This window comes from Lagenorhynchus albirostris, chromosome 20, assembly GCF_949774975.1.
Source record: "Lagenorhynchus albirostris chromosome 20, mLagAlb1.1, whole genome shotgun sequence".
Classification (NCBI taxonomy): Eukaryota; Metazoa; Chordata; class Mammalia; order Artiodactyla; family Delphinidae; genus Lagenorhynchus; species Lagenorhynchus albirostris.
The window spans coordinates 9,978,395-10,004,270 of NC_083114.1; the positions used below are offsets into that span (position 1 = coordinate 9,978,395).

Genomic DNA, 25,876 nt, shown 5'->3' on the forward strand with positions numbered 1-25,876 from the left:
TCCATGAGGCATGTGCGATCTTAGCTCCCTAACTAGGGATTGAACCCGAGCCCCTTACGTTGGGAACGTGGAGACTTAACCACCTTGGAATTAAAATACAGATAGCTCTGACCCCGTCCTAGGCGTTCAAAAGCACAGTCTTCTGAGGTGGGCCCCACAATATGGAATCTGTCTTCTGCTCAGTAAGGGAACTGCCTTATATCTGTGTGGTGTTATTGGATGCATTTTATGAGATGTTGAGTAATTTGAAAGCATGTGATATAAAATCCATTTAATACACAAAGAGCAAAATAAAGCCAATCCCCTCCAATTAAAACAAAATTTTGGGATTCACAATTTGAAAGCTCATGAAGGAAATTGGATACTGTTCACACTAATGAACCGGTAAACAAATGACCGCCTCCTTTGTGAGTATTATGAGAACTTGGCAGTTGTTTTGATTTGCTTCTGCACCTCCTGTGGTGATGTGGATTGAGCTGTTATTTTTAAATGTACTGCACAGCCAAGAGGAGCCTACAGAGGCATGATAAATAAAAGCAATGTGGTGTTCTGGATGGGATCCTGGCATGGGAAAAGGACGTTAGGTAAAAACCAGGGAAATATGAATAAGATATGGATGTTAGTTAATAACAGTGGCTCAACTGGTTCCTTAATTGTAACATATGTACCATTCTCAGGTAAGATGTTAATGTGGGAGGACTTCCCTGGTGGTGCACTGGTTAAGAATCTTCCTGCCAATGTGGGGACATGGGTTCAAGCCCTGGTCCAGGAAGATCCCACATGCTGTGGAGCAACTAAGCCCGTGTGCCACAACTACTGAGCCCACGTGCCTAGAGCCTGTGCTCCTCAACAAGAGAAGCCACAGCAGTGAGAAGCCCGAGCACCGCAACGAAGAGTAGCCCCTGCTCGCCGCAACTAGAGAAAAGGCCCAGTGCAGCAACGAAGACCCAACACAGCCAAAAATAAATAAATGAATAAATAAATAATACATAAAAAGATGTTAATATGGGAACTTGGGTGTGGGGCATATGGGACTCTCTGTAATACCTCTGCAATTTTTCTATAAATCTAAAACTGTTCTAAAGTTAAAAGTTTATTTAAGGGCTTCCCTGGTGGCGCAGTGGTTAAGAATCCACCTGCCGATGCAGGGGACACCGGTTGGAGCCCTGGTCCGGGAATATCCCATATGCCGCGGAGCAACTAAGTCCGTGTGCCACAACTACTGAGCCCACGCGCCACAACTACTGAAGCTCGCATGCCTAGAGACCGTGCTCCACAACAAGAGAAGCCACCGCAATGAGAAGCCTGCACACTGCAACAAAAAGTAGCCCCCGCTCGTCGCAACTAGAGAAAGCCCACGCACAGCAACGAAGATCCAACACAGCCAAAAATAAATAAATTTATATTTTAAAAAGTTTATTTAAAATAAATAAAACAAAGAAATTCCCTGGTGGTCCAGTGGTTAGGACTTGCTGCTTTCACTGTGGGGGCCTGGGTTCGATCCTTGGTCTGGGAAATAAGATACCTGCAAGCCACACAGTGCGGCCAAAAAAAAAAAAAAAAGTAAAACAAAGAATTACAAAGGTGGCAAAAATGTACTGTTATAATTTTAAATGTTTTTGCATTCTATAACCTCACCCTTGTACTTATTGTGTAATGGTGCTAATGTTAGCATTGAAAAATGAAAGTGAGATGTAATAAAACTCCGTAGAAAAGTTTCAAGAACTGCTATGCCACTTGATCCTATATGTTTAGGAGAGAGTACCTTGTGAAATTGTATACATCATAAACATAGCCTTCAAGCAAAACATATTCATTGATTATAGGTTTATGAGCTACGTGATGATACCAGCTCACTTTATCTTTATTCCTTTTGGGGAAATTGCCTTAAATTATGTGATGTCTCCAGAAACTAATTTCTTGCCTAAAACTGTCAGCTCTGTACTTGGTGGTTTTCTCATCAGGCATATCATGGGCAGACGTGGCACGTCTGCCCATTTTCAGATAAGGAAGCCAAGAGGTTAAGTCACTTATTAAGGTCCCAGAAATGCTAAATGGCAGAGCCAGAACCGGAATCCAGGTCTTGTGATGCTTAATCCAATACTCTTTTCACCTCTCCAAAGCAGGAGCTGGGACCTAACCCTTTAAAGGGCACGCCTGCCCCTCTTCCTCCTTCCTGTCAGGAGGCCACTTTCACTCAGGTATCTACACCTGCCTGGAGCACCTGAACTCCAGAGAAGCCAACTTGGTCCCAGATCCAGGTGGCTCCCCAATAGTCTAACCAGGGATTCTTAAGTTGGGGCACTTTGGAATCCCCCCAAGGGAGCTTTGCTGACGTTTCCACCTCACCTCCAGAAATTCTGAAATATTTGGTCTACAGAGCAGACTGGGATTTTTTTTATTCCCTAAAATTATGACATTTTGTGGTTTAATGTTGCTACCAAAGAATAGGAAAGGATCTGCTGATTAAACCTGCTTCAAAGGAGGTCATGGAGCTTTGCATGGATGTGGTTTCTGCTGCTGATCTCAGAAGTCAGAACACCTCCCCCTTTGAAGCAAATGCCTGGCTTTAGGCAAAGCTCTTTGGCTCTCCTCCCCACAAGGTAGACGTTCTATATCTCAGGATATAAAACAATTCATCTGTTGGATGGTGTTAGGGTGGAAGGCTAGTCCCACAAGCTGAGGGCTGAAACAAATGTAGCCATACCTGGACATTGCGCACTGTTGTTGAGCGTGCTATTCTAAAGGAGCAGGATAGACCTTTGACTGGTCTCTGAGGGGTTGAAATGTACATTGTCTCACGTAATTTCACACTTAGGCCTTGTCAAGGGAAGGGAATCCCCCGATTTTGACGAGACCTAATATAATCATTTATGTCCCTCTCCATGAATCCCAGTCTCCTCCAGGTTCAGCCCCTTTCTTCTTTCATCCTAACAACCCACATCTCATATTAAGCAGTATTTGTTAGGATGATGGGAGGTGCGACGTATTTGCCTAATTTAAGGTTGTTTGCCCATCTCCTCCAGGGATGCTGCTTTTCCCTCTGGGCTCTGGAGACTTTCAACAGTTGCCCTCTAGTGCTGGAAACAATCCCAGATTCTTTCAACATCTTGGCACCAAAGATACTGCCTGAATCAGTGTGTCCTCCCTTGGGGTCCAGCACGGTAGGTCAAATTACATACTCAATCATGATTAAGGAAAGGTCTAGTTTGACTATCTAGAATGTATAATTTTATAAGATTGATTGTTGCTTATCCAGGGGTGGCCCTATCCAAAATTAAAGAATGAAATTAACAAAGCTTTATGGTTGATCCATCTGGTTGCTACATTTTGGTTCACTGACCCTCCTATATTCGGTAGAACTTGTGGACGCTAGGGTCAGCTAATGTTCCTTATCACCCTGTGAAAAAGTTACCAATCCCATGATAACTACTGATCTAGTGGGATATAAGGAGCTTTGCAAAGCCAGCTGGCTATATTTGCTCTTGTAACCAGCTTTATCCTGTGCCCCCAGTTCCTGCCATTACTCTTCTGGGTTAAGGTACTGCTCCTTGAGGCCATTGTTAAAATTCAGTTTAATCACAGAAGACTTTTCCAGGTAAACATTTCTCAGTCAACATGTACAGACTGTCTCTGCTCAGCGCTGTGCTCTGGGCAAAATCCCAGAGGGCAGGTTGGGTTTTTATCACTAGGTGGGGAGATGACAAATAGTCTTACAAGAGAATACAAGATCCAAAAGGTCAAATTAGCCCAAATGCCAGGGGTCAGTGGAGGAGCGACTGAAATGAGAAGAGAGGAATCAGGGAAGTCTTTGTGGATGTGATTTTTTGGAACCGGGTCTTGAAGTAGGGAAGCCAGATAAGTAACCCAAACACCCTCATCATGCAGGATTTTATTCCAGTAGATGGGAGATACTTTATGTACATGTAAGGCAGATGTGGATTTTTCTGGATGTCACATTTGAAATTTCCTCTCTGCAGCTGACTCTTGGTCAAAATAGTGCCAAAACAGGCCTGGACAAAACCGAGCCCCATGAAGAGATGGAGGTAGATGTGTATTCAGTGGGACTTTAGGAGGGCAGCCAGATTGGAGTGAGGAGAGTCTGAAGATGTGGGTGCTAATCTAGTCTCCCCTCGTCTTTTTTTTTTTAATTTATTTATTTTTGGCTGCGTTGGGTCTTCGTTGCTGAGTGCGTGTGGGCTTTCTCTAGTTGCGTGGCCAGCAGGGGCTACTCTTCGTTGCAGCGCACGGGCTTCTCATTGCAGTGGCTGCTCATTGCGGAGTAGGGGCTCGTTGCGGAGCATGGGCTCTAGGCACATGGGCTCAGTAGTTGTGGCTCACGGGCCCTAGAGCGCAGGCTCAGTAGTTGTGGCACATGGGCTTAGTTGCTGCGCGGCATGTGGGATCTTCCTGGACCAGGGCTCAAACCCATGTCCCCTGCATTGGCAGGCGGATTCTTAACCACTGTGCCACCAGGGAAGCCCCCTCCCCTCTTCTGACCTGAGTAAACCTGGACAAGTCGCTGAATCCTTTGGGTCACCATCACCTGTGAAAGACTTTTCTACAGTTGCTATAGATAGCCTAAGCTTCCAGAGACCCTGATCATGGCTAGTTTATATGAGAGGGCTTTGTAAACTGTTAGGTATTTGTAAGGTTTGGATTTATCGTTCTTTTAAACCATGTCTCAAAGCTTGTATTTTGCCCACTTGAATAAGATCTGTACACCATGATATCATATACGGATGGCATTAATGTAGTGAGGTTAAGGATCATTTGAATGACTCACTACTGCAGAGAGAGTTTGAACGAGGGAGGAAGGCAACAAGCCCGAGATAAATCTAGAGAGAAGACGTGTGGGTGTTGGCAGCAGAATTAAGCCTCAGAGACAGAGGGATCCTTTTGCTTGAGAAAGACCCTGAGGTATCATCACAGCTATGGATTTCAGTGGCAGTGGACCCAAGGGCAGCATTGTGGGCAGGCATGTGGCGTAAGAGAAAATACACTATGAACAGCAAATAAACAGAGCATGGGAGATGGCAAATGGATTGCATTAGCCTGAGAGAAAGGTTGCATCATAGAGAAGGGATCTTGCTGAAGGACTGAATATTGCATCCAAGATTTTGTTAAAATTGAAGTATAGTTGGTTTACAGTGTTGTGTTAGTTTCCAGTGTACAGCAAAGTGATTCAGATATATATATATATATATATTCTCTTTCAAATTTGTTTCCATTATAGATTATGACAAGATACTAAATATAGTTCCCTGTGCTATACAGTAGGTCCTTTTTGTTTATTTTATATATAGCAGTATGTATCTGTGAATCCTAAACTCCTAATTTATCCCTCCCCACCCACCTTCCCCCTTTGGTAACCATAAGTTGTTTCCTGTGTCTGTGAGCCTTTCCGTTTTGTAAATAAGTTCATTTATATCATTTTTTTAGATTCCACATATAAGTGATATCATATGAGATTTGTCTTTCTCTGACTTACTTCACTTAGAATGATAATCTCGAGATCCATCCATGTTGCTGCAAATGGCATTATTTCATTCTTTTTTATGACTGAGTAGTATTCCAATGTCTCTTATACACCACATCTTCTTTACCCATTCATCTGTTGATGGACATTTAGGTTGCTTCCATGTCTTGGCTATTGCAAATAGTGTTGCTATGAACGTTGGGGTGCATGTATCTTTTCGAGTTAGAGTTTTCATCTTTTCCGAATATCATCCATGATTTTTAGGGGTTGTATCTTGAGCTGGGAAAACAAAACCATGAAGACAGAGTGAGGAGTCATTCTGGCCTCCTTCAGGTTCACTAGTCACATTGGAAACTTATATGTCCCTGTGATGGTGGGAGACACTTGGACTTGATTTTCCTCCCATGTTGTTTCTCAAAATAGAGCCTCAGAAATATTCATGTAGGACTGCCTTGGCCTGGATGGCAAATAATTTCTACTCATATGGGAATTCAGACTACTTAGTAGCAGTTTCCTGAAGTGTTGTGATAAGCAGGCTCTAGGCAGGCTCGGTGGGCAGGGGCACTGTCAGGGCTCAGTCATGTCTTAGCCCTGGTGGCAGTGGGCTCATTATCTTGCTGACCTTGTGAAGACTCCAAAGCCCTGGGGAGGAACCTTGTACCCTGGGGCTCCTGGTTTGTCCTCTGATCACTTGCTCCCTTGTACATTCTGCTGTTGTCTATTTCCAGTGCATCCCCTCCCACCACCTCCGGCTTGCCTTCCTCAAAGCCCAGCACTGACCCCTCTGCCAGGGCAGCCTTCTCTTCTCTGTCTCTCCACCTGGCACTGAACCATGGAGCAGGTACTGGGAGAGTAAGGTTTTCAGGTGTTGCTGCATTTTATCCCATGTGAAAGGGGCCATGGTTTCACCTGAGAGAGAGACATGGACCTTACAAGGACCCTGGAGGACACTCTTAGGTTTAGAACTTGCCCAAGAAGGATCTGCTATCTTGGCTCAGTGATAACATGACCTTGCTGGATCAGGCTCAGAATCGGTTGCCCTGAGCTCCTTGGGGTAATTGTAACTCTAGAAAAGGAAGTTGCCTTTTTGTTTTACTTCCTTGCATCTTCATAGCTGGAGGTGCAAGGGGAACACTGAAGACTTTGTGTTTTTTTTGTCTTGCTGCAAAGCTTGAGGGATCTTAGTTCCCCCACCAGGGATCTAACCTGTGCCTCCTGCAGTGGAAGCGTGGAGTCCGAACCGCTGGACTGCCAGGGGATTCCCTGAAGACTTAACTGAGCCTCGACTCAGCTTCAGCCAGTTGCTTTAGTGTGTGGAGGTGAGATATGAATATTTCAGGTCAGCCTGTTTCTACTAAACATGGGCCCAGCACAGCCAGCACCTCTCTGGGACATGTAACAGAGTGCTGGCTCTCAAGGAACGCTCTGTCTATATGGGGGGAAAGGTATGTTTGTAGGAAATGGTTAAGTCACATAAGGCTAGATGCATTTGTGTCATGCTGAGTGAGATTTTGGTCTGTAGGATGTACTATGAGGTTGGTGCAGTTGAAAGGAAAGGAAGGCAGGATCAAGGAGAGAGGTGATAGTGATAAAAGAAGTGGATGTGGGGAGTTGGTAAGAGAAGTTTACAGGAAGAGAAAGCTATCCAAGCCAGTGTCCTTGTGTCCTGGCCCAGGGTTATTCACCTGGGAGAGAAGGGTTTTGAAAGACCTGAAAGTTTGCAGGGTTGGTGCTTTTAGTCATTTCTTCCAGAATCCTAACAATGACTTACATTCACAATGTTATTTAAATCTCAGGGGACACTGAGTGCTGTTACTAATATTTTGGTAGTAGTTTGGAATATGGTCCATAGACAATAGAAAATATAATTATGATCAGTACTTAGGTCCACATCAGAGCTGTAAACTAATCTGAGAAATGACACGGTTTTGAAGTATAAGATAGGAGAGTAGCCAGTACTGGTAGCCCTCCTTCCCACATCTTCCACGGATAGAAGGGACAAGGTCGAGCAAGAGCAGTATGGCTTTTATTTTCCATGTACCTGTCTCTGTGTGAATTCAAGAGGGCGGCCAACGTTCCTACCTGCCATTTTTTTCAAAAGGAGCAAAACTTCTCATACTTACCTGTAATAAGACTCAATTCGATGGAAGTCCTGAACCTGTTAGGAGACAGTGAAACATCAGCCCCTACCTAGTCATACACATCCTCATACACACTGGGCATGAGAATGGTATTTGTGGACCATATGCCTTGGCCTCCTTCCCTTGGTAGGTCCCCATTACTCCAGATGGCCCCTAAATTGGCTAGTGTAATGAAGCAGATGGTAGGCAGGGGAATATCCAGGAGGATACAGCCTATCTTTTTCCTGTTTAACCCACGTACAGGGGCTGATCAAATGAAGCACTGTTAATGTCTGCACCAGTGATACCCAAACTTTAGAGTGCATTAGAACTCCTGAAATGCTTGTTAAAACACAGATTGTTCAGCTCTAATTCCAGAGTTTCTCATTCAGGAGATCTGTGGGTGGGGCCTGAGAATTTGCATTTCTAACCATCATTCCAGATGCTGCTGATTCAGACACCACACTTTTTGAATCACTGACCTAAGCTATTGGTTTCCAACCTTGCTGGCTGCATATTGGAATTGCTTGGGAAATAAACAAAACAATAAAGCCCAGACTATATCTCATATCATTTTCAACAGAATCTATGTGGGTGGCACCAGACATCAATATTTTTAAAGATCCCCAGGTGAATTAGTCAGTAAGGAAACACAAAGTAAAACCACTATAAGAGGCCACTAGATCTCTATTGTAATGCTCAATTTAAAAAGAAAAAGAAAAAAAGAACTGATCAGATCAAGTGTTGGCGAGGATGTGGAGGAAAAAGACTCATACACTGCTGGTGAAAATGTAAAATGTGCATCCACTTTAGAAAATGGTTTGCTGGATTCTTTAAGAGTTAAATATGTGCTTACCATATGATACAGCCATTCCACTCCTAGGCAGCTATCCAAGAGAAATAAAAGCTTATGCATCTGTGCATATAAAGAAGTGTACATGAATGTTCTTAGCAACTTTGTAATAGCCATAAACAAGAAACCACCTGAACATTAATAAGTGAATAGATTAAAAAAATGTGGTGTATTCAAATAATTGAATACTGCTCACTAATAAAAACATACTTAAAAAAAAGCTCCCCAGGTGATTCCAATGTGCAGCCAAGATTGAGAATTACTGATCTAGGTTCTTGAGACAGAAGACTGTTAATGTAGGTGTACTAGATAAATACAGTAGAACCAAATGTCTCCCATTCTTGGTCTGTGGCAGGATACTCTCGTAGTATGGACATCTTTCCTTGGGATGAATGCAGGTGGCAGTGATTGTGATGGTGGGTCATGGCTTGGACAGAGGTTCAAGCAGAATGAAGAAGGTTGAAACAGCAATCATGAAAATGGTAGACAAGCTGACTAGGGAAACAAGATGATTTCTAGGCAGAAGTGAAAGACCTCTGGGAAGTGGAGACCATAAATTTATTTTGGGGTTCTTCTCCAAAATGTACGATTTTCCCCACCAGCTGTCAGCGGCCTGGGCAAGGAAAATGGACATTTCAACTGATCCAGGGTTAACAAACTTCCAATGCAGTTGCAGACAGTAGGGCAAAGGAGTTAAGGATATTGGTGTGAGAATGGCTAAAGTGATGGACCCTATAGTCTAGGGCCTAATCCCATGAACTCAAGCAAAAGCTTTCTTTTCCCCTTTCTTTCTTTTTTCTTTTTTTTCCTGATAGGTGGTGTACTAGATATATACATAATATCACTTTCTGTGAGTAGTCACTCCCTTCCCTGTTCCGTAGGATTATGGTGAGGCAAACACAGAAGACTGCCCCCACAATTGAGGCAGACAAGTGACCCAGATTTGGCTAAACCTACTATCCCTTTCCCCTGAATACAATGATTAGTCCAGGGGTGAGCACCAGACCTAAACAAGGCCAATCATAGTCCTTCCCTGTAACTGATATTTGGGAGGGGTATCATAGTTTGAGGCAACATTAGATAGGATGGAAGGCTTCTCCTATGGAGTTACCTTTGAAGTGAGACCTGAATAACAAGAAGCAGAGGAAGTAACAAGCACAAAGGTGCTGAGTTGAGAAGGGTCAAGCTGTTCAAGAAATAAGGAGGCTAGGGGAGAATGCCGTTCCCATTGCCGGAACCGCTGTCCCCTTCACTCTTGACCCGGGTAATTCCCGCTCAACCTTCAGATTTCAGCCCAGACATCACTCCCTCCAGTAAGCCCTCCTTGACTTCAAAAGCGGGTCTCCCTTCGCCCCCAGCAGATGACTGGCCTGTTCCTAGGATGTAGGGGTCTGTGTTTACCAGACTCGTGTAGTTCAAGGGAGGGAGTGACGGGATAAGGGATGCAGGGGGGCGCGTGATCTCTGCCCGGTGAGAAAGCGAAGCCAACTTTCAATTTCTCAAGTACAGATCAATGCTTGGGTAGCAACAGCAGCGCGCAGAGCGGCCGATCCCAGGGCGGAAGTGCGTCCTTGGAGCCTTTCTAGGAAACTCGGAGGACCTAGCTCGTCAGTGATCCTGGGGCTGAAGTGGGGCATCGCCAGGCGCACAGGGCCACTTCAGAGAGGTGGTGTGGCAGGGAAGCGGCGAGATGGGGCTAGGGTGAGCGCGAGAACCGGCGCAAAGCAAGCCTGGAAAGGGTGAGGAGACCCCGGCCTGCCGACCACCTGTTCCTCCTGGGAGTGCGGCGCGCGTTGATTGGCTGGAGTGCCGCCCGGGTACCGGAAGTGGCTGATGCCCATAGCCAGTGAAACCCAGACAACAGCTGCGGGTTCTGAGGCAGCGGGCGGAGCAGCGCGGGGAGCCCGAGGGGAGCGTGTGTGGGGCGGTAGCTGCCTGAGGTGAGACCTCATTCTGTCCCGGCCGGGGGTGGAGGGTGCTGCGCTCCCGAACCCCTGGCCCACGAGCCCCGCGAAAACCCGACGTTTAGGCCCGTGCCTGACTCGGGTTCGCTCTGTGACCTTGGACTTTATGGTCTCCCCACCCCGCACCGGGTCCCCACCGGCACATACCCTGGACGCGGCCAGGGTCCGTCTCCGTCCTGGTTCCCTGCCTGTCAGCCGCGGGCACAGGAGCAGCAGGGACACCCCCTTCCGCGGGGGTGTCCTTACGTGGGGGATGATGGGAGCTGTGGTTTCCTCTGACATTCCATCCCCAAGTAAGCTGCGGGGACGAAATGGCGGGCAGTGTCATAAACTTCAGGCCTCCTGGCAGACTGTGCCCAGGGCCGGATATTGGTTTAAGAGGGTTAGTTACGGAAAGGAGACAGATTTCAGTGCAGAGTTAATAGAGCCTTTTGATTGTGGAAACCAGGAGGACAGAGGAAAAGAGGATAACAGTGCTTTAAATTAAGTGTCATCCAGATTGGCAGAAGGAACTTATTTTTACAAATAGTTATTGACGTCAGCTATGTGTCAGACACCGATCTAGGCTCTTTAGATACAAAATGAATGAACTATCCAGATAGTCCTCAAGGGTGTCACAGATTAGTTATGTAAATAAGATATTTACACAAATTCATTTAACAGATATTTAGCAGGTACCCGAAATGTGCTTGGCGCTGGGAATATCAAGATGAATAGAACATCATCCTTGTTCATGGTCTGAAGAAGGAAGCAGAGATGAAAATAGAGTAACAGTACAATGAGGTAGCTGCAACAAGGTGAAGGAGTCTTAGGGACAGAGAAGAAGACAGAGAGGACTCTCTGTGTCTGAGCTGAGTCTTGTAGATGTTTGTTAAGTGTAAAAGGTGGGCAGTAGTATTCCAGGAAGTGGGAATAACCTGTTCTCAAAGGCAGAGAAGCTTTAAAGAATAAGAAGTGTTTGAACTGCAGCACCCTGAGCATGACTGCAGCTCCCACCTGTCATTGGAGAGCATGGGACAGGAGATGGGAAGGGAGACAGGGACCTGGCCAGGAAGGCATGATGAGCCATGTTAAGAAGTTTTTATTCTGTAGCCATTGGAGAGCAGTGAACAGGAAGCGACATGATAACTGTAGTACAAAGAAAGAGGTGAGTGAAATGCTGATTCAGAGGACCAAGAGATAACCTCCTTCCTGCAGGTGTAAGTGAAGACTTTGGGGAGGAGGTGATCCTTGTACTGGATACTGAGTATTTAGTAGGATCTGACCTTTCAGAAGTTAAGGGAAAGTATTTTTATGAATTAAGATGCTTTTGTCTATAAGTCACAGGATACAATTCAAGCTGGCCTAAAAAATACTAGTGTATAAGCTCTCATAATTGGAAGTCAAGAGGTAAAGTGGTTTCAGGAATGACTGAATCTAGTGGCCCTGCTGGCTCCATTTCCCCTCAATTGTCTCAGCTTGTCCTGCCTTCATCCACAGCTGGTAGTGAAATGGCAGCAGCGGTTCCAGGCAACAATATGTAGAAGTCTCTACTGTGGTTCTCTCAGGACGGCAGGAAACTATTCCCAGAAGTTCCCAGCAAACTTCCTCAGAGTATCATTGACCCAGATGAAGGCATTTGTCCATTCCTGAAACAATCCCTACTGTTCTGAACAGTTACTGGCAAGGGGAATGGTATTAACTTAACTGGGTTAACTCATTTGGAGCTCACTCCTGGAGCTCTTGGGTGAGGTCAGATCTCCTGCAAAGAGTGCAAGGCCACTGCAAACTTTTTTGCTCAAATATCCCATAAAATAATTTGAAAAGCTTTGTGTATCCCCTTACGTGTTTGTAAGTTGACATCCAAAATGTTTCATCATTTTTTCATCATGAATTTGAATAGTTGCAAAGGATGTTACTTTTGGTATGTTATAAATTTTGACATTTCAAAATTAAACGTCATGCCAGTTGGCAGGATTCCTGCCCTTGGATCCGTATGCTCACCACATCCTTCACCCTGTCTGTAACCTCCACTCTTCCCTCCTTCCCCCACTTCATTTGTCTCCTTGTCTCACTTGGTCATCTCAACTGTGTCCTGGCTAACATCCTCAAGTCCCTCACTTTCTCATTCTTCCACCACACGTGTCCCCAGATTCCCAGCCTGCTCTGGGGCTGTCAAAAGTGTTGATGGAGAAAGTCAGGAAAGCACTCCGATGGGCTGATTTCACTCCTCTCTACACTGATGCCTCCAGCATACTTGTCTCAGCAAGAGGTTGTAAGGGTGTAACAAGAGAATGTGTGTAAGTTGCTTGGCACATAGTAAGAGCTTTCATTACTCCCCAGAAGTTTAGTGCGTCCTCACTTATCTTCTCTCCTTCTTTACCCCAACTCTGCACATGCTACATTGAGGTCAGAATGTTCTTTCTGTTCCTTTTCTTATTCCTCCTGTACTTCCTAAGTCTCTGAGGCTTTGCTCACCCCATGCTCTGCCCAGAATGCTGTTAAGTGCAGTAGTCTTCAAATGACATATATTGAGGGAGTCCACAAACATTTTCTGTAACATCTGTAAGTGCATGGATTGTTGAAAGGACATCAGTCTCTAGATCCTTGACTTAAGTCTGTACCCTTGCCTACCACCAGTGTGCTTGAGAGTGGACCTGTGGCCTATAGATTTCTCTTTTCCACCTCCTTTTTCACAATTGCTCTTTTCCTCCTTTACAGAAGAAAGACATACCTCTCACCCATGCCCTCCTTAATTTTACTATAGCATATCACTCTGGGGTGGAAAAACCTCTGGAGTGCCACACAGGGGGACAATTTACTGAGGGAGTAAATGATTCTTGGACCTTTTATACCTCAAGTCCCAATCTTTGCTTTTTTTAAATTTTTTCCAATCTTTGCTTTTAACAACATTTAAAAAAGACCTAATCAGGCTGTCAGCTGATAGATTATTCAATGATTTTTTACTAAAAATCACAATATGTTTTTGGCAGATAAGTTTAGAGGACTAAGTGATATTGCTATCCTAAGAGATTGCTGTAAACTCTGATTTAGGCAGTTTGGGCAAACTCAGGTCCAGTCACAGTAACTAGGGTCAGTCTGATAAGCGTAATGGAAATGTGACCTAATCAGTTGTATTATATTCCCTGTCTGCTCCCAGAAGTTTAGGGTAGGGTTGGGGGAGGGGTCAAGTTGGAGGGCAGGAAAAAAGAATGCAGAGCAAGAACTGGCAGTGTTATCTGTAATCCTGCTGCTTTGCACATGTGTTGATCTGCTTGGTGGACCAGACCTTGGTAGAGATGGATGCACCAGACTGAGAGTTAGATAACTCCAGTCACTCAGACTGTCTAACACAGTGGTTCCCAAACCTGATAGGGCATCAGAATCACCTGGGCACTTGTTAAAAATACACATTCCTTTGCCTACTCCTGGAGATTCTGACTCTGAGAGGTCTGATGTGGGACCTGGAAGTTAGTATTTTTAGAGATTTTCCAGTTGACGTTTCTTCATCTAACCTAATTCCAGGCCAAGAATCATTATTTAAGCATCGTTCATTAAAAAAAAAAAATCTTCCTTCTGTGATTGTAAGCCAACTAAACAATTTTTAGGGTTTTGTGTGGTGGCTTCTCATGTAGACCGTATGGTCCTTTTGAAGTTTTATTTCTCATGGTTAATTAATAGGTGGATATTTGGTTTATGCATCAGTATTTTGTGAATGAGGATTTCTGAGTGCATTGAAAAAAAAATTCCAGATCTGCAGAGTTGAAGACCCTATTCTGAACTATGGAGACCCAGTAGATGCTTGTCATCCCCCAGACTGAGGACCAAGAGTGGTCATCCTACTCCTAAGATGGCACATCCATCTTATCTCTCTCCAGAAACAACTAATTTCAAATTTAGAAAAGTGAAGAAATGACAAACATAAGAAATTATGTTTGGAAATTTAAATTTATGCTATGAGTAATAGAGTGTTTCCATATGAGGACGAGGTCTAATGTGTATCTGTGCCTCTGGAAAATCAACCAAAAGGAGAATGGCTTTGGGACTTCCCTGGTGGTCCAGTGGTTAGAACTCTGTGCTTCCACTGTAGGGGGCATGGGTTTGATCTCTGGTCAGGGAACTAAGATCCTGCATGCCGCACAGTGCATCCAAAGAAAATAAAAAGGAGGATGGCATTGATTTGTGTATGAGAAGGTGTCTATTAAACAAAACAATATTTAACAAATGGCATTAATATCGTGTCACTGGTGGAATGCAAAGTAAAAGAATAGTCAGAGGGGGCAAATTTTAGTTGGGGAAGACTTTCTGGACTAGAATTTTGAACCAGGTGTTGAAGTTGGGGATAGATATACATACCTAACTTCTATGTCTTGCATCTTGTTTTACTGTGGACACGTGATTTTCCATATGGTGTGGGACAGATGTGGGTTTTATGAAGGCTGACTTTGTATGGAGCTTGATGTTGGAAAAGAAGTAACTATAGGAGAGATGCTGGTGAAAAGGAAAGGCCAGCGAGGGGGTCAGAAGTAGATAGGGACTGAAGTACCAGCTTGTAGAACTTGTTCCTGGCTGAGCATTAGAGAGAAATTTATTTAAGACAGTGCTTTCTAACTCAAATAGTACAATGGATGAAGATAGCTAAATTCTCTACAATGGATTCTTACATTTACATAGGTACACATTATCTATAATTTTCAAAAATTTCAGTGAAAAGGAGAAATCCAGTTTTTGTGTGCCTGCCCTTATTCCAGGGGAAAATTAGAGAAGGCGCTAAGTGGGGGAAAGTTGAAGAAGATTCCAGGTCATTTTTAGGGGTAGCACAAAGAGCTTCCAACACTTCAGGATTTCAGTAGGAGATCAGGTTCCTTCCAGGTGTCAGGAAAGAGGGCTTACCAGGGCTGCACCCCTGAGTGATTAGGGAGGCCAGAGGGTATGATCCTGTGGATGACTGGAGGCTGGGCAGAGAAAAGGGGCAGTACAAAGGGCACCCCAAAATCACCCCTTTCCCCTTCCCTCACCACTTGACCCCAGTCTCTCCTGCCTCTCAGGATCTTCATTTCTTCAGTAATCTCATCTTTTCTTCCCTCTTAACCTTTCTCTCTACTGGCACCATCCTTTCTAATATAAACATGTTCAAATCTCTACCATCAGAGAAAATTCTTCTTTGACTTTCTTTGACCTTTTACACTACTGCCCATCTTGGTCCTCTCCTTTCACCCAGATTTTTTGAAAGAAGCAGCAAATTAATTAATCAGTCCACTGCCACCTGGCTTCTGCTTCTGTCATTCCATTGACTCTGTTTTTACATGTCATCTGTGACCATCTAATTGTCCCAGCAGATGTTTTCCAGTTCTTATCCTACTGGATCTATCAACTGTGTGTGACGCTTTGTAATTCCCTCTGCCATTGCCTTGGTGACTTATATGACACTTTTTCCGATTCTTCTCCTACTTCACTAACCATTCTTTCTCTTCTTGGCAGGCTTCTCTTCCTCTACCTACCCCTTTATCATTAGGGTCCTAACAGGAAACAGGTACTTCGCTCAAATTAGGATAATTTGAGAAGGGTTTATTTGCAAAGAAGTTAATATAAAAGATGTAGGTGTAGGCAGGATACTGCGGAAAGCTGGGATTGGCAATAGCAGAGTAGTCACCAGCCCTAGGCCAGAAGAGGCAAGAGGTAGGGGAGGGCCTGGAGCCCACAGAGACAACTGGGTAGGATGATTCCTTGAGAGGAGTAATGAACTTCAATTGAGGGACACCATGAACCCAAGGTGATCTCATAGGAAGGAACCAGGAGGATAAATACTCTGACCTCACTGTCCTCCCTCCTTCCAGCCTCCTGCTAGGGCTCCCCATTGGTGGAACACAACTGGAAGCCAGAGGGCCCCTTGATGAGTGTTATATAGGTTACCTTCTGGGGCAGAGAACAGGGTGAAGAAAAGTTGAAAGATCTGGAGGGGAACATGGAAGTTAACTGGAGTACTCTTCAATGTTGGCCTTGGCTTTCTAGGTTTCTGTCTTCAGTATCTGACAGTTGCCACAACTATACTCATTATTGTCTATGCTGAGTACTCTCAAGTCTGTATCTTTAGTCCTGACTGCTCTAAGCTTTAGACCAATATATTTTGACTGATTCCTTGGTACTTCTGTATGGATGTGTTGAAACTCATCTTGTCCAAAACACAGCTCATTTATCATCTTCCCCCCTAACGTAGCTGCTCCTCAATATTCCCAACCTTGGTGGTATCACTATCCATCTAATTACACCTTCCTTACACCTATATCCAATCATACCCCAAGTCTTAGAGAATTTGTCCTCTCAAGCACTTCTCTAGTCTGTTTCCTCTTCATTCACACTACCACTATTACCCTAGTTAGATCTCATCACCCTTTGCCTTGATGACTGCATCAGACTTCTAACTGATCTCCTTTATGTTCTTGTCTGCTGCTTTCTGGTTCAGCCACTAAATGGCCACTTGTGTATATCTACCTGAAATGCTAATCTGACCATGAACCGTGTCATTCCTTGGCTTAAAAACCATTCCATGACCCTGCAATATAAGGATGAAGTCCCATAGCTGCCCCATTCCCCCTTGAGAATCACCTTCTGCAATTAACACTTTTATCAATGGGAGGATTGTGTTGCTCAGATTTGCTGTGGTGCACAGATGCACTGCTCTAGGCAAAGGGCCTCTCCTCTTCAATATTAGCTCCCGGTTGCTTAATACCTGAACAGAAGCTGGGCTCATTTCCCCAGCATTTGGATCTTCTGTGAGGGGACAGCTAAATCCTTGGGGCCATTGTACCAATTAGGAGCAAGTTTGGCTTCATAAATTAAAAAACCATAATAGCTTAAGCAAGGAAAAAGCTTGTTTCTCTGTTAGATAAAAGAAGTCCAGAGGCAGGCGTTCCAGGGCAAGTATGGCAGCTCCACAGAGTCATCAGGGACCCAGGTGCCTTCCTGTTCTTGTCCCACTGTAAGGTATGCTGGTGAACTCATGGTCCAGGATGGCACTTCAGCTATCACTTCATGCCCCAGGCACAGCACAGAAGAGGGTGAAGAAATGTATCCCCTTACTTTTAAGGAGATATCCCAGAAGTCCCTTGTGCTGTCATTTGCATTTTACTGTCTCATTGGCCAGAAGCTAGTTACATGGCCAAATCTAGCTGTAAAGAAGTGTGAGAATATATTTCTTTAGGCAGCCTCATTGCTACAAAAATGAATTCATTATTCTGTTGCTGATGAGGTGGGGAAGAGTGGAGATTGGGATAGACAACTAAAAATCCTTGCCACAGCCTTTTAGAAGTTTTAAAAAAGTATAGGCTTTAAGATTTATAAAAGTGCTAAGAGGGGCTTCCTTGGTGGTGCAGTGGTTAAGAATCCGCCTGCCAATGCAGGGGACACGGGTTCGAGCCCTGGTCCAGGAAGATCCCACATGCCGCGGAGCAACTAAGCCGTGCGCCACAACTACTGAGCCTGTGCTCTAGAGCCTGCGAGCCACAACTACTGAGCCCACGTGCCACAACTACTGAAGCCTGCACACCTAGAGCCTGTGCTCTGCAACAAGAGAAGCCACTGCATTGAGAAGGCTGCGCACCGCACCGAAGAGTAGCCCCCGCTCGCCGCAACTAGAGAAAGCCCACGCACAGCAACGAAGTCCCAGTGCAGCCAAAAATAAATAAAATAAATTTTTAAAAAACTAAAAAAAAAAAGTGCTAAGAAAATTGTATAAAGGGACCAATTAGAATATTAGTAAGTAAAAATCAGCATTGCTATATGTATGTATATATATATGTGTATACACACACACACACACACACACACACACACACACACACACACACACACATATATAATAACAACCAGTTAGAAAATATAAGAAAAACTCACTAAAAGAGAAGACATACAGAAACGTGATGGATATAAAAACATCAGGGTAAGTTTGGAAATTTTACAAAATTATACTAAAATTTATTTGGAAAAATAGAATAGACAGGAATATTTGAAAAAGAAGACTAACAAGTGAGCACTTTCTCTAACATATTAAAAAATTTAAAGCTACAGTAGGTTGAACAGTTTGGTGTTAGAGAGGGAATAGATCAATAGAACTGAATGGAGCCTGGAAATTGACCCAGATATATATGGAACTTTAGACTATGGTATAGGAGGCATTTCAAATTAGTAGGGAAAATTAGGTATTGATACAATTTAGTAACCATCTGGAGAAAATTAAGCTAGAACCATACTTTATCCAAATATATGGGAGCCAAGGGTGGTTCCTTCTGTCCCTGTTATAGCTAAGTCACATTAACCTTTTGAATAGGTAATGTCTACAACATATACAATCCCCTATTCTCTAGAGTTGGTGAGCGCCACAGAACTGGGCTAAAGATATTTCTTCTTGCTACTCATTTCTGGTTTCTTCCTCTATAAACCCAAAGGTTATATTAGTCATTTTTGTCTCTTTCCCAACCTTTTCCATATACCATCTATTAATATGGCCACAATTCTCCTTAAATGTTTTTATTACCAACCTCAGTTTCTGCCTCAATTCACTGTTAATATTATGGAACTTTTATCAGCATCTTCTTACCATCCATTTCCTATTCTCTCCTTAAATCTTTTCCTCTGATAATTTCCCTCACTCTTCTCAGTCAGCGTCTGCTCTTTGTGTAGCATGTCCACCATAATCCTAAGTCTTTCTCTTCTCTTCAACAGCGTCCTGTAATCTCACCAGATACAGAGAGTGCTTTTGGGTGCTGTCAGAACCATGTCAAGCTCCATACTCCCTAGTATTGGCTTCATTTAGCTGTGATACAGCCACTTCACAGACTTACCCTCTCTCATTTCAGATTGTGAGATGGGGACTGAGAACAAGGAGGTAATTCCCAAGGAAGAAATTTCTGAAGAATCTGAACCACATGGGGCAATATTAGAAAAACTTCCAAAGGTGGTTTATCAGGGTTACGAGTTTGGAGCAGCATGTGAAGAAGACATATTGGAGGAGCATTCCAGAGAGTCCACAGAAGAGGTTCTGGAGCAGGTGTCCCCTGAGGAGAGAGACTTTGCATCAGGGTTGATTATCTTTAAGAAATCACCCTCAAGTGAGAAAGACCATGAGAATAATGAAAGTGAGCGAGCCTACAATCCTAGCTCAAACCTGATCACGTACCAGGGAGATACTACAGCAGAGGCAGTTAGCACATTTGCTGCTTCTGGCCAAAACTTCATAGAGAATTTAGGACCTAATAAAACACATAGAAATTCTCTGGGAGAAAAGGCTCATACATGTAAAGAATGTGGGAAAGCCTTTAATCAAAACTCACATCTTATTCAGCATATGAGAGTTCATAGTGGAGAGAAACCCTTTGAATGCAAAGAATGTGGAAAAACATTTGGAACTAACTCAAGCCTTCGAAGGCACCTGAGAATTCATGCTGGAGAGAAGCCCTTTGCTTGTAATGAATGTGGAAAGGCCTTCATTCAGAGTTCACATCTCATCCACCATCACAGAATTCATACTGGAGAGAGACCTTATAAATGTGAAGAATGTGGTAAAGCCTTCAGTCAGAATTCAGCCCTTATTCTACATCAGAGAATCCACACTGGGGAGAAACCATATGAATGTAATGAATGTGGGAAGACCTTTAGGGTTAGCTCACAGCTTATTCAGCATCAGAGAATTCATACTGAAGAAAGATATCATGAATGCAATGAGTGTGGCAAAGCCTTCAAGCATAGCTCAGGCCTCATTAGACACCAGAAAATTCATACTGGAGAAAAACCCTATCTGTGTAATGAATGTGGGAAAGGCTTCGGTCAGAGTTCTGAGCTCATCCGGCATCAAAGAATTCATACAGGAGACAAACCGTATGAATGTAATGAATGTGGGAAAACTTTTGGCCAGAACTCAGAGATTATTAGACATATTAGAATTCATACTGGTGAGAAGCCCTACGTATGTAAGGAATGCGGGAAGGCCTTTAGGGGAAACTCAGAGCTTCTTAGACATGAGAGAATTCACACTGGAGAGAAACCCTATGAATGCTTTGAGTGTGGAAAGGCTTTTAGGCGGACCTCTCACCTTATTGTCCACCAGAGAATTCATACTGGAGAGAAACCTCATCAGTGTAATGAATGTGCCAGGACCTTTTGGGATAACTCTGAGCTGCTTCTCCACCAGAAAATTCACGTTGGAGAGAAACCTTATGAATGTAATGAGTGTGAGAAAACATTCAGCCAGCATTCCCAACTTATCATACATCAGAGAATTCACACTGGAGAGAAGCCTTACGAGTGCCAAGAATGTCAGAAGACCTTTAGTCGGAGTTCTCACCTCCTCCGACATCAAAGTGTTCACTGTATGGAATGATCTGCAAAGCATGAAAGCCTTCTGTGGAAAAGCTAAAGTCAGACTTATTGTTCTCAGTCTGTACCCCAAGTTCTCAGATCAAATGAATGGACAGAACCTCCTCTGTCCTTTTACTGATTTTTATTTAAACAGTTGGTCAAAAAGGTTGAGGCACTTTTATGAACTATTCATTGAGAAGTTTCAGTGTACTGAGTTAAATCATAAAAGCTGTTTCAGGCCTTAATTCTCCACTATCCCTTTTTCCTTTCCTTCCTCCCTCCCCACTAGTGGATCACATAACATTAGGGGTCTTTACTGGCCATGTAGCCCAAATTGTTACTGTTCAGGAAAAATGGAGGAACATGATTCCACCACTTCCTAGGAATGACAGAGTTGACCCCTCGAATATTACCCCTGAAATGTTAAAGTCATGGCCTAGAAGACACACCTCTCTCTTTCCCACTGTTCAGCACTGGAATTTAGTAAGCTTTTATTAGCTTCAAAATCTTCCAAACTTGCTATCAAGTTCCCTTGGAAGATGGCAGCATTAATGAAGAAGCGGGAAGCTTGGGTCATTTCCCATCTCCTGCTAGGCTTCCTTAGTCATCTGAGAGGGTGCCATGATAGAGGAAACTGACAAGCAATTTATAGGATTGTAAGTGAAGGCCCTCAGAATCCAGAGGGGCTGATTAGCAAGGCCAGGGGATAAACAAGTGGGGCCAGACTACTCAGCATGGGCAGAAGCAGCTCTTTTGCAGCTCTTTCTCATTTCAGGGCCGTTCAGACTGAGTGCTCCCAAGAACTCTGGGCCTCTGCATTCACTTTGGGCCCCAGCTTGTGTTGCTGCTGACAGATCCTGTGTCAGGAAATAACAAAGAGGACTGCAGCTTCATTGTCACTAGGCACCTGGCCACGGTGATGAGCTGGTTCACCTGACTGACCAGGACCCTGCCTTGCCAAAGCACTTAAGCTCATGACCTGGGCCCCACTGCTGGGGTCCCTGGCTAATAGGCCGGGATATGACAGCCTCTTCTCAATTTGCCCTTGGCTTTGGAATTCTCTTTCTTCAGCATTTCTACATGTGTTTTCTGTGTTCTCTTACGTGTTTTTTTTTTTTTTTCTTCAAGGAAACACATCCTCAATTTTTCATGTGTCAGTGTTTCTGAGGCAGTGAATGGTAGTGGGAATTGCACTAATGGGGATCCAGCTTGCTTGGGGTCTGGTCTTAGAACTAGACCTTGAATAAGGCGCTTCACCTGCTGATCCCTAATTTCCTCATCTGTAAAATGAGGGGAGTTGAACTAAGTGATCTCAAGTTTCAACTGGCCCAATAATTCCTTTTTTCTTTAAAAAAAATTTAACTTTATATATCTTCAGTGTTTTATTCTTTAATCTCTTTATTACAGTAATACTAATCACTAGTATTTATTGAATTTTTACTATGTGCCAGGCACAGTGCCAGACAGTTTACATTTTTGTTTTCACAGCCTCCCTATGGTGTGAGTACTCTTTTTTTAAAAACAAACAAAACGGCTTTATTGAGGTATAATTTACATACCATAAAATTCACCTGTTTAAGTGTTCAGTTGAATGCTTTTTAGTTAATTTACAGAGTTGCACAACCATCAGTGATGTGGGTTCTCTTACACCAATTTGAAAGGTGAGGGGCAGGGGAGAAGTCAAGTAACTTGCCCATGATCACACAGCTGGTAAGTGCTAGAGCCAAGACTCCAGCCCTGAGCTGTGCTCCTAAGCACTGTGTTGTACTGTGAATAGGTGCATGCATTACTGCCGTATTCGAAATCCTTTGTACATTTTCTATTCATTATTAATTACTACATGAATTTGAATATAATGGATTTAAATCATGTCCTTGGAAACATAATTGGTCATAGCCAAAACCCATCAAGTGGGTTTATTCTGTACCCCAATATGTGCCCCCACCCCCGGGCTCATGCTCTTGGCTTGAGAAAAGGGCTGTACAAGTAAAACATTTGATGGGGACTTTCTTGGCAGTTCAGTGGTTAAGACTTTGCCTTCCAATGCAGGGGTGTGGGTTCGATCCCTGGTCGGGGAGCTAAGATCCCACAAGCATCAAGGCCAAAAAACCAAAACATAAAGCAGAAGCAATATTGTAACAAATACAGTAAAGACAAAAAAAAGTCCATCTCAAAACAAACAAAAAAGCTGATTACACAGTTTCCACATCCTTCCAGGTACCTCTGTCTCTAGTAGTTAGACGTTAGTAGAAGTTCTTTAACTCATCTCTTTCCATAGGGTGTTTACAAGTGCAGTGTGCTCTCATTCCTTTTTTCATCACTCAAGCTCAAATTGAATTATACCCAAACATATCTTTCTCATGTGAAACCTGGATGTTACTTATTCCCTTAACTTCTTATTCCTGTGTTTGAATATTTTATTTGCACATTCACCCCTTGCCAGCCCTTAATATAGAACTCAGCACCTCTTCAAACTCCCCAGAAAGGATCCCCTCACAGAAACATATCCATGAGTAATACGGACTCTACTCAAGATTCTGGTGTGTAAGAGGTGGAGAAGGGGGTTTGTATCCTACTAGACATCTCGTTCTCAGCAGTCCCTTCTTTGCCAAACTGCCACTGAAGGTTTTTCTCTTTGTCCTCCCCTCTCAGGGCTGTCACCTCAGCTCCTTTTTAGGCCCTTCAATAACAGACCGCTCATTGGAACACTAGAAGGCAATTTAGTGACCAATTTTTGTTGTGCCTGATCATATTAAGGGAAGAAGTTCTCACCTCTCATTCTAAGAAGAATTTTCCAACATATATTAATTCTTTCCCAAGAGAAATTCTGGTGAGTGAAATTATTTCCACCTTGTTATATACACTACACACACATCCTGTAACCTCACTACCTGCCCTTATCCACCTTACACCCAGCTAGCTCAGAAATATTTCTCTCTTTTCCTTGTTTGCCCTCTCCCCCTCAATTTTCTTAGGAGCCAAAATCTGACCATAATATAATTGACTGGTAGTCATAATCTAGTGCAAGTAGAATTTTATCAAGGAAAGAAAAGATGTGAATTTTCTTAATTTTAGACCCATTAAAAATACCAGGCCTCACAATCTCAAAAACCTACCAAAATACCCAGAAATACCCTTCAGAATTTTTGCAGACCTAACCATGTACATTTTCATCCTTCCCTAATTAAACAGTTTTACTGGTATATTAACACTTTATGTAAATAAAGTATTTCTTTACAATTTTACTGATTTGATGCCTTTCTAAGTATATTCCAAAGTACATTGTTTCATTATGGTCTTAATATGACTTTGTATGCCATTTTCCTGCTATACTATAAATTTCACCTTAGTACCCCCAATGTGCTCTGGTAGCTTCTGGTTTTACGTAAGCTGTTCTCTGTCCTTTTATTTATTTTTTTAAAAAAATTAATTATTTTTGGCTGTGTTGGGTTCTCATTGCTGCGTGAGGGCTTTCTCCAGTTGCAGTGAGCAGGGGCTACTCTTCGTTGCGATGCGTAGGCTTCATTGCTTGGCTTCTCGTTGCGGAGCATGGGCTCTAGGTTCGTGGGCTTCAGTAGTTGTGGCATGCAGGCTCAGTAGTTGTGGCACACAGGCTTACTTGCTCCACGGCATGTGGGATCTTCCTGAACCAGGGCTCGAACCCATGTCCCCTGCATTGGCAGGCAGATTCTTAACCACTGTGCTACCAGGGAAGTCCTGTTTACTCGGTCCTTGATCTTCTGCTTTGCTTGGTGAGGTCTTTTATCTTTCATGACAGGGAAAATGTTTATCTAGATAGATAGTTTTTCAGGATTATCAACTTAATGTAAGGTATTCTGGATCTGGAATTTCTTGGTGTCCAGTGGTTAGGACACCGTGCTTTCACTGCTGAGGGCCCGATCCCTGGTCAGGGAACTAAGTTCCCACAAGCCTTGCGGTGCAGGGGAAAAAAAAAAAAGATATTCTGGATTTAAAAAAAATGTTACTGAGATTTCTGTGCTGGTGTTTATTATTGTTTTGTTTTGACATGTTCTCCTGTGTGACTCCTGGTCTGAGGCAGTTTCCTTAGGTTGTTAGGTACAGGGTCTTTGAGACTCAGGAAAGCTCTATCTAGAAAAATGTGCATGCAAATTCAGGGAACTCATGGACCATCTGAAACTCATCTTTGGACCTCTGTAGTCCTTTACACGGTCCTGAAATCAAACTTTTACCTATAAAACAAATTACCAAGTAACCCGCAATAACCTCTACCTCATCACATCCCTCAGCTTTGGGGATGAAGCTATGCCAAGACTATCCGCCTGGGTGAACCCCTGAAAGTGAACGGGAGTTGGAGCCTCAGTAAAATCCAGTGGGAAGCGGGACGTGGTGATTCTGGTGATAACCTGAGGAGAGGAGCCTCAATAACGGGGCCCCTGCACATTCATCAACCACCTGCTGAGCCCCTACAACGCGTTGGGACCTGTGCAACGCGCGGGGGGCTAAGCGCTAAGAGGCTGGTGGGGACTTGAGCTATGCAGGAGAGGTCAGCGCTGCGGAGTGGGGAGTAGGCGAGAAGGCTTCGATTCTCCCACGGAGCAGGAAGCCCGCCTCCTCCCTGAGAGCTGGGGAGCGGCGGCCGACGAGGCAGGCGCGGCCCCCTCCTCGAGCCCCAGGACGCGAGCTCACCCCTCTGCACCCGCTGGCCGTCCCTGCCACGTCCTTTTCTCCAGCCCGGGCCTCGCACTGGGGCTCGGCCGCGACTCGCATCTCTCCTGCGGTGCCGCTGACGAGAATGCTGATGTTTATTTGTACTACGCTTTGCAGACAGTGTTTTCATCGGTGGACCCAACTTTGCCGGCACCGACGAACCTCTAAGTCATCGAAAGCGCTCGGCCACCACTGCCTCCGGGACCAAGAGGTACTGATAAGAGCCTCATCGAGCCCTGAGGCTGGGGCCGCTCTCGGAAGCCTGGGGACCCTTGTCCGTGCGCCACCTGGCGGGCGGGGGCGGGCCAGGGCGGCGCGCGGCGTGATTGGTCGAGGCCCGGGGTGCCTTTTTGCTGGTAACCGGTGGGGGCCGGAGGCTGAGGTGCGAGGGCCCCGAGAGTGGGCTACTGCGCGCTGCTGACCCCGAAGTCAAGTACTG

General features: G+C 44.2%; 1 protein-coding gene and 1 long non-coding RNA gene across 2 annotated transcripts; one reads left to right on the forward strand and one right to left on the reverse strand.

Moving 5' to 3' along the window:
* Positions 1-1,442: 1,442 nt before the first annotated feature.
* On the reverse strand, positions 1,443-10,648 carry LOC132510662 (uncharacterized). Its single transcript, XR_009537390.1, has 4 exons — positions 10,564-10,648; positions 7,603-7,637; positions 5,492-5,758; positions 1,443-1,525 (listed from the first exon to the last, which is right to left on the reverse strand). It is a non-coding gene; the product is annotated as an uncharacterized LOC132510662 (long non-coding RNA).
* Positions 10,126-23,993, forward strand: ZFP3 (ZFP3 zinc finger protein). The gene is made up of 2 exons (XM_060132822.1): positions 10,126-10,392; positions 19,251-23,993. The coding sequence occupies exon 2, from the start codon at positions 19,259-19,261 to the stop codon at positions 20,768-20,770; it is 1,512 nt and encodes a 503-aa protein (XP_059988805.1). The 5' UTR covers positions 10,126-10,392; positions 19,251-19,258; the 3' UTR covers positions 20,771-23,993.
* The last annotated feature ends 1,883 nt before the right edge of the window (positions 23,994-25,876 follow it).

Bases quoted from the DNA above. Each gene is read 5' to 3' on its own strand.
- ZFP3 (XM_060132822.1), top strand. From the start codon at position 19,259: ATGGGGACTGAGAACAAGGAGGTAATTCCCAAGGAAGAAATTTCTGAA.